Genomic DNA, 13,318 nt, shown 5'->3' with positions numbered 1-13,318 from the left:
AATATTGGCTAACAAATAAGCAACTCGGATAAACCGTTTGCTTGAGGCATTCCCAGCACACAGCAGCGGTGCGCGTTCTCCCACGAGCCGTAGTGGGCAAAATGGAAGAGGTGTTCGTGGTACACAGCCGAAGTGGCGTTGGAGACAGGGGTTTCATGACCATGTTGTGGACTGATTTCTCAAGTACCGCTCACACAACTGGTAATACTGAATCGATTGCAAGTGACAGGAGACAGCAGTTGTCAACTATGGTTACAAACTACTTCTCCTCCCATATCGATGTTCTCCCTCACAGGTCATTCCCCTTTGATTATTGGGCCTCAAAACTGGACACATGGCCTGAATTGGAACAATATGCCTTACAGGATCTCGCTTGCCCTGCTGGTAGTGTGCTATCTGAAAGAGTCTTCAGTGCTGCTGGATCAATCCTGACAGAAAAACGGACCCGTCTGTCGACCCAAAATGTTGATGATCTAACCTTCATTAAAATGAACCATGCATTGGTTTCAAAGGATTTTGTCCCACCTTCCCCTAATGACACATAGGTTGCCAGAAAAATGGCTCGCTTTTGTCCTCCTCTTCCTCCAACTTCTCCAATTCCTCCATTTGCAGCTGCTGAATGTCCATCCTACACATCAACATATGCTATTTTTTCAACCTCCCTAACTGGGCTGCCCTCCCCCCCCCAGGGCCGGGGTCACGACTTGGTGCAGCCGGGCAAGTGCCGTTGCCCTGAACAGGTGGGTGGGCCCACTCTTGGGCGACGGCACTGGCACAAGGCCCCTCATAGTACAATAAAGTGTCTCTGACGGTGGAGGGGGCCCACTCGCCGTCAAACACACCAGCGTACTATGAGAGGCCCTGTGCCAGTATCGGCGCCCATGAGTGGGCCCCCCTGCTTGCTCAGGGCCCCAGCACTTGCAATTCTTACCTCTCCCTGCTCCACCGCTGTGTAGTCTGGGCAGTTAAATCCTTCACAGGGACAGCCACTACAAATTTAGTGAACTGATCGATGATGATTAAGACGTAGTTATGGCCTGTCCTGCTGGGCTCTACCTTCAGATTATCAATGGCTACCATTTGTAATGGACGTCGACTCACAATCGGATGCAGTGGTGCTTTATGATCAGCTTTCACAGTTTTCCTAGTCACAGACGTGACATTCCTGCCACCATTTTTCAATGTCTCCTCTCATGCCAATCCAATAGAATCGCCTATGGCCTGTGGCTTCTGTCTTTTGCACTCCAAAGTGACCAGACAGATCATGATAGGCAGTGAGGACCATGTCTACATCTCTCCCTGTGATCAGAATTTGATTGAGACGAGTAACGGTGATGGGATCCACGCTACTGCGATACAGCAAAACTTTCTTCACAAAGAACCGTTTTTGCTGTCTCCACAGACAAATTAATTGAGGGTCAGCATCGCCTCTGCAAATTCTCCCTGGAGGTTTTCCCATGATTAGTAATTCCCAAATTTCTGCAATCACTCAACTTTCCGTCTGTACTTGTATCCATCTAGTTTCCTGTAGCGGAGAGTCTGGACTGGCATACTGAGACTGAAATATACACGAAGATTTAAAAGTACCCCAACACTGTATACTGGTGTATGCTTCAAATACATTTCCCTTTTTCTACTTTTTATATTCTGGTGTAATCCATACTGAGCCTGTGAGAGTTTGTGTCTGACTCTGGTAAAATATAAGATTTAAAATGACCCCAACACTGTATGCAGCTGTACGCTTGTAATACATTACCCTTTTTCGACATTTTATATTCTTGTCTAATCCATACTGAGCCTGTGAGTGTCTTTGTCTGACTACGGAAATATAGACGGAGATTTACAATTACCCCTAGACTGGATACACCTGGTATCTGCTGATACAGTACCTTTTTTCAACATTTTGGATTACGGTTAAATCCATACTGACTGAGTGAGCGTCTGAGGGTGACTCCTGAAATACTGTATATACGGAGTGTATACACCACACATCTAGTTAAGTTCCTTGGAGGGTCTAGTTTCCAAAATGTTGTCATTTGTGGGGGGTTTCCACTGTTTTGGCACATCAGGGGCTATCCAAATGCGACATGGTGTCCGATCGCAATTCCAGCCAAAAAAGTGAAATGGCGCTGCTTCCCTTCCGAGCTCTGCCATGCGTCCAAATAGTCGTTTACACCCACATATGGGGTATCAGCGTACTCAGGACAAATTGCACAATAACTTTTAGGGTCCTGTTACCCTTGGGAAAATAAAAATTGGGGGTGAAAAGATCATTTTTGTGGAAAAAATATTATTTTTTAATTGTATGGCTGTACGTTATAAACTTCTGTGAAGCCCTTGTGGGTTCAAAGTTCTCACCACATATCTAGATAAGTTCCTTGGGGGGTCTAGTTTCCAAAATGGGGTCACTTGTGGGGGGTTTCCACAGTTTAGGCACATCAGGGGCTCTCCAAACGTGACATGGCGTCAAATCTGAATTCCAGCCAATTTTGCATTGAAAAAGTCAAACGACGCTCCTTCTTTTCTGAGCTCTGCCATGCACCGAAACAGTGGTTCCCCCCCACATATCAGGTATCAGTGTACTCAGGAGAAATTGCACAATAACTTTTGCAGTCCAATTTCTCCTTTTACCTTTGGTAAAATAAAAAAAATTGGACCTGAATTAATTTTTTTGTGAAAAAAAGTTTAAATGTTCATTTTTTTTTTTAAACATTCAGAAAATTCCTGTGAAGCACCTGAAGGGTTAATAACCTTCTTGAATGTGGTTTTGAACACCTTGAGGGGTGCAGTTTTTAGAATGGTGTCACTTTTGGGTATTTTCTATCATATAGACCCCTCAAAGTGACTTTAAATGTGATGTGGTCCGTAAAAATAAAATGGTGTTGCAAAAATGAGAAATCGCTGGTCAACTTTTAACCCTTATAACTTCCTAACTAAAAAATTTTGGTTACAAAATTGTGATGTAATGTAAACATGTGGAAAATGTTATTTATTAAGTTTTTTGTGTGCTATATCTCTGTGATTTAAGGGCATAAATATTCAAAGTTGGAAAATTGCGAAATTTTCGCCAAATTTCCGTTTTTTTTCACAAATAAACGCAAGTTATTTGAATGAAATGTTACCACTAACATGAAGTACAATATGTCACGAGAAAACAATGTCAGAATCACTGGGATCCATGGAAGCTTTTCAGAGTTATTACCTCATAAATGGACAGTGGTCAGAATTGTAAAAAATGGCCCGGTCATGAACGTGCAAACCACCCGTGGGGGTAAAGGGGTTAAATCTAAAAGCTCTGATTCTGTCAGAACCACTGCACCTAGTAAACTAAGTGATCCATCATTGGATTCAGCTTCTCTTTGCCTACATTACACTGCTCTCAGATGAGGTAGAAAAAACACGCTGACAGATTCCCTTTAAGTACGTTTTACAATAGAATTTCTTAGAATCTGGATATCTAAAAAAAATAAAATACTGAGTTTCTTATGATTCACCATCGAACAGAAAATTTCTTCTACAGTAGTTTGTGGATATTTGCATCTACAGCTGATCCAACCTACATTATACTTTGATGATAAATCGAAAAGTAATGTGGAAGTTTTATAATTTCACATTGTCTTTTAGCTTTGTATTGGATTTTGAATCCTTTTAGCTGTACTTTTTTACTTGCCTTTAATTATACAATAAGGGTATGTGCACACGTTGCGGAGTGGGCTCAGGAATTTCCTGAGCAAATTCTGCATCTCTTGGCAGAGTCCACAGGTCTAAATCCGCCCGTTTTTCTTGCGTTTTTAAATGCGGATTTTGTGCGGATTGTCATGCGGTTTTTGGGCTGTGGATTCCTATAATGAAATGGGTGTAGAAATGCAGCGGAATCCACACAAAGAATTGACATGCTGCGGAAAATAAACCACTGCGGATTCCGTGCGGAATTTTCTGCAGCATGTATACAGCATTTTTTTTCCATTGCTTAACATTGTATTGTCAAACACTTGCGGATCTGCAGCGATTCCCTAACTGTGAAGGTTTTCTGCATAGATATTAAGTATGATATTTATCATCTCTGCACAGGGGCCCAGAAGACACATGTTTTGAGTGTGGAGTATTTCCAGCAATTCTCAGCTTCCCTCTAGATTATCCTCTGAGTCCTCCTAAAATGAGGTTTACCTGTGAGATGTTTCATCCAAACAGTAAGTACATTACAAACCTTCTATCTTTTACATCTTACTATATAAAGAATGATGCATTAGCGTTTCCTTGCAAAGTCAGACACGTTGGCCTATTTAACTGTACAGGGAACTGTTGCACTGTGGGAGTAGTAGAGACCAGACCTCCACCAGCCATAAAGTAATGGCAATACCAGCTTCAAAGGGAACCTGTCACCAGGTTTATCCCTTATGTGGTAGGGCCAGTACCTGAAAGCCCTCATATGGAGCATTCTAATATGCTGTATATCTGCCCCCAAACTGACCTCCAAGACGAGAAAAAGAGCTTTTATTATACTCCCCTATGAGGCGGTCCAGTTCTATGGGAGTCGCTGGTCTTCATTCGGCGCCTCCTCTCCTTGCGATTTCTGTCCTCCTTCTCTGCTTCGCGTTGATGACGCATCCTGTGTCATCCATTAGGGGGCTTTACACATAGCGATATCGCTAGCAATATCGCTAAAGCGTCACCGATTTTGTGACGCAGCAGCGATATTGCTAGCGATATCGCTATGTGTGATACTTACCTCTGACCGGCTCCCCCGCTGGCTATCGCTGATCGTGCGAGATTGTCCAGGTCCATTTCGACGCGTGGACGTGGGCAGAGGACGTCTTCTTCGCCGCGTCTGAAAGGTAAGTAACGACCGCTGCTGCATCGCTGGTGAGATCTGCCTGTTTGGCAGCTCACTAGCGACCATTTAGCGATGCACCAGCGATCCTGACCGGGTCATATCGTGGTCGGGATCACTGGTGCATCGCTAAATGTAAAGGGGCCTATAGTGTCCAGCATTGCAGTCCTGCGCAGGCGTATTTCTGCCCTATCGAGGGCAGAACAAAGCACTAGAGTGCGCATGCACAGGAAATATCCACAGAGCACCAACGCATGCACACTGAAGTACTTTACTCTGCCCTTGACAAGGCACAGAGAAGCAGGAGCGCGATGCTGGACACTGTGTGGATGATGAAGGACGCGTCATCCACGCAAAGCAGAGGAGGAGAACAGTGATCGCAAGAAGAGAGGAGGCACTGGATCAAGACCAGCGACGCCCATCTGACCGCTCTGTAGTTAAATATAATAAAAGCTCTTTTTCTTGTCTTGCAGGCCATATTGGGGGCAGATATACAACATATTAGGATATATACAGCATAGGTTTACAGATACTGGCCTTACCTCATATGGGACTATCCTTGTGACAGGGTCCCTTTAAGGATATAGTTTCCTTCGCACTAGTTTTTATTTTTGTTACTTTGCTTCATAATTGCAAATTTCTAAATAGATTTCTGTAAAACATTTCCTGGTGTTGTGGACATGCAATCATCATGCTTTGCAACCTGGATACCTCTCACATGGGTGCAACAGAACTCTGCTTCTGGATGTGTCGGGTCTCTCTGCTCAACTATCCTTTATCACAGTGTCAAAGGTAGAAGCAGAGGGGGGGTTATAGTTGTCTACAGAAGGTCAGAGACTGGAGAGAAGGGGGCATTATTTAAATTTTTTAGGGAGGCAGAACACCTAATCTGTACGGTATGGTGTAGATTGGAAGAAAAGCATACAGAAGGCAAGTTTGGAGGGGAAGCATGAATCACACACATTGTGCATGTGTAGAAGACAAAATCCATGGCAGACTCCGCAGGGATCACACACTCCTCCAGTATTGTGTGTGTCAGCACAAGGAAGAATAGATGATACTTGAGCTGTAGAAGGAGAAAACAGTATAGGAATGAAGCTGTGCTGATACATGATCTCTTATGAAGATAGCAGCATCCCGGACACAGAGACTTCACATTCAATATATGTTACTGGGAGGATCTCAATCGCAATAGCAAAGTATGAAACTAGAGGCATAATGCAGACTGGGCAGACTGCATCTCAGGGGGAATACCCCCTTTAAACTGAAATTTGCAGGTCCCCTAACTGCTCCCCAGCTGCTACAATAGCAGACATCTTCAATCTGATCATTTCTTTTATGTCACTAACACTGCAGTGTTTGAAGAATCAACTTTTATTCCGAAGCATTACATATGCTAAGGTAGCATGACTAGTCCAACGAGAGTGGTCTCTTACAAGCCAGGACTAGTCCAGGGTATCTCCTAATCATGATTTTCCTCCTTAGGTGTGATTGACAGCCTGAAGACACTCCTATGTCAATCACATCCATGGAGATGAGATTATAAGATCCATGGCCTGACTAGTGTGGGGTAACAGGTGCCCCCAGACAGGTCCTGCTTCATCCTGCAAATAAAAAGTTGATTCTTCAGACACTGCAGCGTTAGTAAGTCACTTGATAATCCACGTTATGGATGTGATTGGTGGAAATGAATCATAGAATCATAGAATCGTAGAGTTGGAAGGGACCTCCTGGGCCATCTGGTCCAACCCCCTGCTCAAAGCAGGATTCGCTAAATCATCCCAGTCAGATGTCTGTCCAGCCTCTGTTTGAAGACTTCCATTGAAGGAGAACTCACCACTTCTCGTGGCAGCCTGTTCCACTCATTGATCACTCTAACTGTCAAAAAGTTTTTTCTAATATCTAATCTGTGTCTCCTCCCATTCAGTTTCATCCCATTGCTTCTAGTCTTTCCTTGTGCAAATGAGAATAAAGTTGATCCTTCTACAATGTGACAGCTCTTTAGATATTTGTAGACAGCTATTAAGTCTCCTCTCAGTCTTCTCTTTTGCAAACTAAACATTCCCAAATCCTGCAACCTTTCCTCATAAGACAGGGTTTGCAGACCGGTCACCATTCTGGTCGCTCTTTTCTGAACTTGCTCCAGTTTGTTGATGTCTTTTTTAAAATGTGGTGCCCAAAACTGGACACAATATTCCAGATGAGGTCTGACCAAAGAGGAGTAGAGGGAAATAATGACTTCACGTGATCTAGACTGTATGCTTCTGTTAATACATCCTAGAATTGCATTTGCCTTTTTTGCTGCTGCATTACACTGTTGACTCATATTCAGTCTGTGATCTATTAGTATACCCAAGTCTTTTTCACATGTGCTGTCACTTAGCCCTATTCCTCCCATTCTATATATGCTTTTTTCATTTTTATTGCCCAGATGTAGTACTTTGCATTTCTCCCTGTTAAAAACCATTCTGTTAGTTGCTGCCCACTTCTCCAGTTTATTTAAATCTTTTTGAATCCTCTCTCTCTCTTCTCTAGTATTAGCTATCCCTCCTAGCTTTGTGTCATCAGCAAATTTAATCAGTTTACCCTCAATTCCTTCATCTAAATCGTTGATAAAGATGTTGAACAATACAGGGCCCAGGACAGAACCCTGTGGTACCCCACTTGAGACATTCTTCCAACTGGATGTGCAGCCATTTACGACCACTCTTTGGGTCCGATCACTAAGCCAGTTATGAATCCACCTAACAGTTGCCTTGTCCATTCCATACTTAGTCATTTTTTCAATAAGGATTGTATGAGAGACTTTGTCAAATGCTTTGCTGAAGTCAAGATATACTATATCTACAGCATTTCCTTGATCCACCCAATCAGTGATACCGTCATAGAAGGAAATTAAGTTAGTCTTACATGACTTATTAGTTACAAACCCATGCTGACTCTGTTTAATCACTTCATTCTTATCCAGGTATTGACATACATGTTGTTTAATAATTTGTTCAAAGATCTTTCCTGGTATAGAAGTCAGACTCACCGGCCTATAGTTGCCTGGGTCCACCTTCTTCCCCTTTTTGAAGATAGGAACAACATTTGCTCTTCTCCAGTCTTCTGGCACTTCTTCTGTTCTCCAAGAATTTTCAAAGATTATGGAGAGGGGTTCAAAAATTTCTTCTGCTATCTCTTTCAGTACTCTGGGGTGTAATTCATCTGGACCTGGAGACTTGAATTCATTTAGGTTAGCTAAGTGTTTCCTCACTATCTTTCTGTTTATAGATATCCTGGATTCTTCTATTCCCTTAATAGCACAGTGAATAACAGTTGATGTTACATTTCCTTTCTGAGAGAAAACAGATGCAAAATAGGAATTTAAAAGTTCAGCCTTCTCAACATCCTGTCTTACCATTTCATCATTTTCATCCTGTAAAAAGCCTATAGCATCTTTGACTTTTCTTTTACTTTTGACATATCCCCAAAATCCTTTATTATTGCTTTTGACATCTCTTGCAAGTCTCAATTCATTTTCAGCTTTAGATAATCTGATTTGTGCCCTGCAGGTTCTGCTGACAGCATTATATTCTTCTTTAGATATGCCTCCCTGTTTCCATTTTATAAACATTTTTTTCTTCCTTTTTAGCATGTGCTTAAGTTCTGTGTTCATCCATCCTGGTTTCCTTAACTGCTTCCTATTCTTCCCTCTTTTCGGAATTGTTAACAACTGTGCTTTGAGAATTTCATTTTTCAAGATTTCCCATCCTTCCTGGACATTTTTGTCTTTAAGGATATCCAGCCATTGGATCCCTCCAATTCTCTTTCTGAATCCCTTAAAATCTGCCTTTCTGAAATCTAACCTTGACGTCTGAGTCTTCACAGGTCTTCCGCCTCTAGTTATCCAAAATTCTAAAATAGCATGGTCGCTACCTCCTAGGGTCCCAGCCACTTTTACCTCCTCAACCATTTCCTCCCTGTTTATAAGGATTAGATCCAAGGTAGCAGTTCCCCTTGTTTTCTCCCTTACCTTTTGGAAGATAAAGTTGTCAGCAAGAGAGGATAAGAATTTCCTTGACCTATTAGTTTTGCCTGAGAGAGATTCCCAACAAATATCTGGATAGTTGAAATCTCCCATGACAACTATGTCATATTTTTTGGGAGAACTGACAAAGGTTCATTTAAGTTTTATTTATACATACTCAGAAAATCACTTCATTATCCTCAGCTCATTGCACTAACACTAGTTACCACTAAATATGTCATCCATTTTGGTTGACTGCGGTAAAAAATATAATTACAATATAAAGACGCTTTCATTGGTCAAAATAGTTATTTTCCATGCTGATACTTATGAACTCTGCTTTTTCCTTGCAGTATACCCAGATGGCAGGGTGTGCATCTCAATTCTACATGCTCCAGGAGATGACCCCATGGGCTATGAGAGCAGTGCTGAGAGGTGGAGTCCTGTGCAAAGTGTTGAGAAAATCCTACTTTCAGTTGTAAGCATGTTGGCAGGTACGGCAATTTTGTTTCAGCTTCCATTAAAAGTTATTTCTGTAGATTTAACTCTATAGACCTTAGATCCAATTAAAAAAACAGCCTAAAGTTCCCTTTACACGTCCTGGTGTTTCCTGATCTGGTAAAAAAAGACGTAATAGTGAGATCCGTGGTCTGTGTCTCATCTGTGTGTACATATGTGCTGTCCGTGTGCTGTCGTGTAACGTGTATGGAATGAAATACAACATAGAAATTAAAGAGTGTTATGTATTAAAGATGTTCTAAGATAAAGATAGATAGCGGAGAGGAACATAGATGATGGAAAAATAGATAGAAATATAGATAGAATCATAGAATGGAAGAGTTGTAAGGGACCTCTTGGGTCATCTGGTCCAACCCCCTGCTCAAAGAAGGATTCACTAAATCATCCCAGACAGATGTCTGTCCAGCCTCTGTTTGAAGACTTCCATGGAAGAACTCGCCACCTGTTGTGGCAGCCTGTTCCACTCATTGATCACCCTCACTGTCAAAAAGTTTTTTTTTAATATCTAAGGCCAGGTTCACATAGCGTTAACACAGCCCGCTCAACGCGATATGCGTTATGAAGCATCAGCGCTAGCGGTGACGGAGCCTCAGATGCTGCAGCCCGCGTTCGAGGCACTGTCAGTGAATAACGGCACGTCGCGAACGCATGCCGCTTTACGGCATACGTCGCGATGCGCCACATAATGGAGGTCTATGGTGGCGTTAACGGACTGCGTTAAAACGCGTTATATCGCGGTGTAACACAGTCCGTTTAACGAACTGCCATAACGCAGTGTGACCCCGGCCTAATCTGTGTCTCCTCCCATTCAGTTTCATTCCATTGATTCTAGGCTTTCCTTGTGCAAATGAGAATAAAGTTGATCCTTCTACAATGTGACAGCCCTTGAGATATTTGTTGACAGCTATTAAGTCTCCTCTCAGTCTTCTTTTTTGCAAGTTAAACATTCCCAAATCCTCATAGGACATGGTGTGCAGACCGATCACCATTCTGGTCGCTCTTCTCTGAACTTGCTGCAGTTTGTTGATGTCAATAGATAGATGAGATGTCAATAGATAATGAGAGCCATCAAAATATTTTATAAGCTCTGTGAAGCTTATCCTACAGCTTTCTAGGAATCAATATAGAACAAAATGGCGTAGGGTCCCCCTAGTCTAATAAACAGCTAAAGGAAAGCAGACAGCTGGGAGCTGGTGTCAGTGTGAGAAGGGAACAATATCTATGGCACTTTCCAGCCTATTAATATCAACTCACAGCTGTCTGATTTGCCTTTGTTGGTCATTAAAAATGGTTTGGACACTAAATAAAAAATGACGTGGGATCCCTCCTATTTTTAGTAACAAGCTAAGGAAAGCAGACAGCTGTGCACTGATATTAATAGGCAGGGAAGGGTCATGGAATTTAGCCCCTTTCCAAACTAATTACATCAGCCCTCAGCCGCCCCACAAATGGTGCATCCATTAGATGCACCAATTCTGGCGCCTAGCCTCAGCTCTTCTCGATTGCTCTTGTGCTTTGGCAATGAAGGTAATGTTTTTGGGGTTGATGTCAGCTGACATCAAGCCCAGGGGTTAGTAAGGGAGAGGTGTCTGTCAAACACCCCCATTACTAACTCCCGGCCATGTATGAACTACGTTAACCTTACAGAGTTCATGGCAGTTCACAGCTGGTGGCTCACTTAGAGGTAACTGTGAGAACCGCTATCTGTGATCTGCAGTAACCTTAATGATGTCACCGCTCATCACAGCAGCTGGGTTCTCGCGCTACTCTGTGTGTTCCGGCGGCTGCGGTGACTGGTTACATTACTGATGTCACCGTTCAGCACAGCCTCCGGATGTAACAGAGTTGGGGATTGTCGTGGGACATCTATATTATGGATTTATGGCTGACAACTGTGGATTTATTTTTGTAATAAGTAAGAGGAAATTTGTCGGGGAGTGCTTTTTTTTTTTTTTTTTTTTACAAGATGTGTGTGTGTTTCTTTTAGCTACATGGATAGTAATGGGGGTGTCTGCCTGACATCTCCCCATTACTAATCCCAGGGCTTGATGGCAGCTGTGATTTTTTTTTTTCAGTCAGATCATTGTTATTGTGAAAGATATCAAAATACATTCACATTTTAATTGAATGTTTCCGCTTAGTGCGCACCTGTATGACAGAAAGCCAGCAGGAGGAATAAAGTTAATTTTCCCCTGATAGAGGATTGTCTTCTTCCTCAGCTTCTCCAAAAATGTACCCAGATCACTCATTAGATAATTGTCATGTGGGTCTGGTGTAGCATGTATGTGCTTTCTTTCACACAATGGTGGACATGGGACTCGTTACACTAGGGGTACAGAGGCCATAGATACGGTTGGATAATATGGCTGTTACATGCTAGTTTGACCATGTTGAAGTTATAGAAAATATTATTTATCTTTATTTTGCAGAACCCAATGATGAAAGTGGTGCTAATGTGGATGCCTCAAAGATGTGGCGAGAAGACAGAGAGCAATTTAACAAGATAGCCCGGCAGACTGTGCAGAAATCGCTGGGATTGTGATGAGATACGTCAGTATTACACACCCAGGACGAGGATTTCTGTGGGTTCATAGTACTGCCTAAGAGATACTGTCACATATTTCTTGCAATTCTGGGATCACCACATCTTTTGGATATGACTTGGAGGTTCCTCTTGACTTTGTTTCTGATTGATTTGCTCCATGTCTGCACATTTCTGGGTGTTTATTGGAGAATTTGTATTGGTTATCTTGCTGTCCATGTATGTATCAAAATCAGTAAAAGAAAAATGGAGGACACTTTATTTTCTTTACCAATACATGGACATTGGGCCCTTAAAATCATTACTATTAATAACAGTATTTACAGCACACCAGGATCTAAATGTATTGGGAATTCTGTTATGCCACTCAGACATAAGGCGTATGTGATCATCTGTAGCAATGATACACTGACTTTTGCATATGGACACACTTTGGAGAACTTTGTCATTCATGAAGGATAATGCCCTGTGGGTGGGTATAGTAGGTAATATTTCTATACTCTTGATACTCTTTGCCATCTTATGTATTCAGAAAAATCGTGTAAAACACCTTATCAGGCTTCCAGCTGCATATAAAGGGTCCACATCCTTCCATATAGTGTTGGTGGCAATTTTTACTGTTTGTGCTCAGCATTCATGTGGGAGGTCTGAACAGCTGTATTGTTATGTTCTGACTCTTCTTTCTGTAATAAATGAGTTCAATGAAACATGTTTTTTGTGTATATGAGTGGCGAACAAGAATTCAGGGCAACCTAAAAATGTTATCACATTTATATTACTGCAGTTTTATTAATTGATGTTAACAGTAAAGACTCTGGAAATCCAAGGAATTAAAACCCACCTGTCATTTCAACAAACTTTTCTGAATAAACTGACGCGTGTCTATGAAGAATTACATCATTTTTGTCTTTGGTAAACATGCTGGACACAAGTCATATAATTTTCTCCCCTGTAGGCTCTGTCTTTTCAGTTCTCACTGAGCTAGTGGGTTTAGCTTTGCTGCTATAATGTCTCCATAAATAGTACAAATAGAAAAATGAAGACTTAAACTCTGGCTTCTTTATCTGTTCAGCACATGTTCAGAATAAAACAGCATGGAAGGCAATATACTGCAGTACTGAGCTGTGTCACTGTGAATCCAGCTTTAACATAAGCAAAAACGCCTACTAACTTCAGTAGAATCTGGCAATATCTGCTCCTCTTTGCTTTCTCATGCTATTCCTCCCTGCTCTTTTCCTAGATTTTAGTAGGAGTTGTAACCTGATACCTCACTGTACTGGCAGTCCACTTCACTTTGAGGAATGCCTCCCCCATCATATGCCCATAAAATACCTTTTTGCCGGAAAAAAAAACAGTACCAGTGTCATCAGCGTTTTGGATCAGGGTGCCATCCGTTTTTTTTTCCGGCATGGCTCAA

The 13,318-nt window shown here is 42.0% G+C and overlaps 1 protein-coding gene across 1 annotated transcript in view; it reads left to right on the top strand.

The window, feature by feature from the left end:
- UBE2G2 (ubiquitin conjugating enzyme E2 G2) overlaps positions 1 to 12,608 on the top strand; it is an 83,391-nt gene extending 70,783 nt beyond the window's left edge. The window contains exons 4-6 of the mRNA XM_073551569.1: positions 4,072 to 4,190; positions 9,194 to 9,334; positions 11,789 to 12,608. Of these exons, the coding sequence (XP_073407670.1) occupies positions 4,072 to 4,190; positions 9,194 to 9,334; positions 11,789 to 11,901 (373 nt within the window). The 3' untranslated portion in view covers positions 11,902 to 12,608. The remainder of the gene's footprint in view (positions 1 to 4,071; positions 4,191 to 9,193; positions 9,335 to 11,788) is intronic.
- Positions 12,609 to 13,318: the final 710 nt, after the last annotated feature.

Source organism: Dendrobates tinctorius, unplaced genomic scaffold (assembly GCF_039654945.1).
Source record: "Dendrobates tinctorius isolate UK_male_01 unplaced genomic scaffold, ASM3965494v1 ptg000177l, whole genome shotgun sequence".
Classification (NCBI taxonomy): Eukaryota; Metazoa; Chordata; class Amphibia; order Anura; family Dendrobatidae; genus Dendrobates; species Dendrobates tinctorius.
This window is presented reverse-complemented; position numbering and strand designations above follow the sequence as displayed.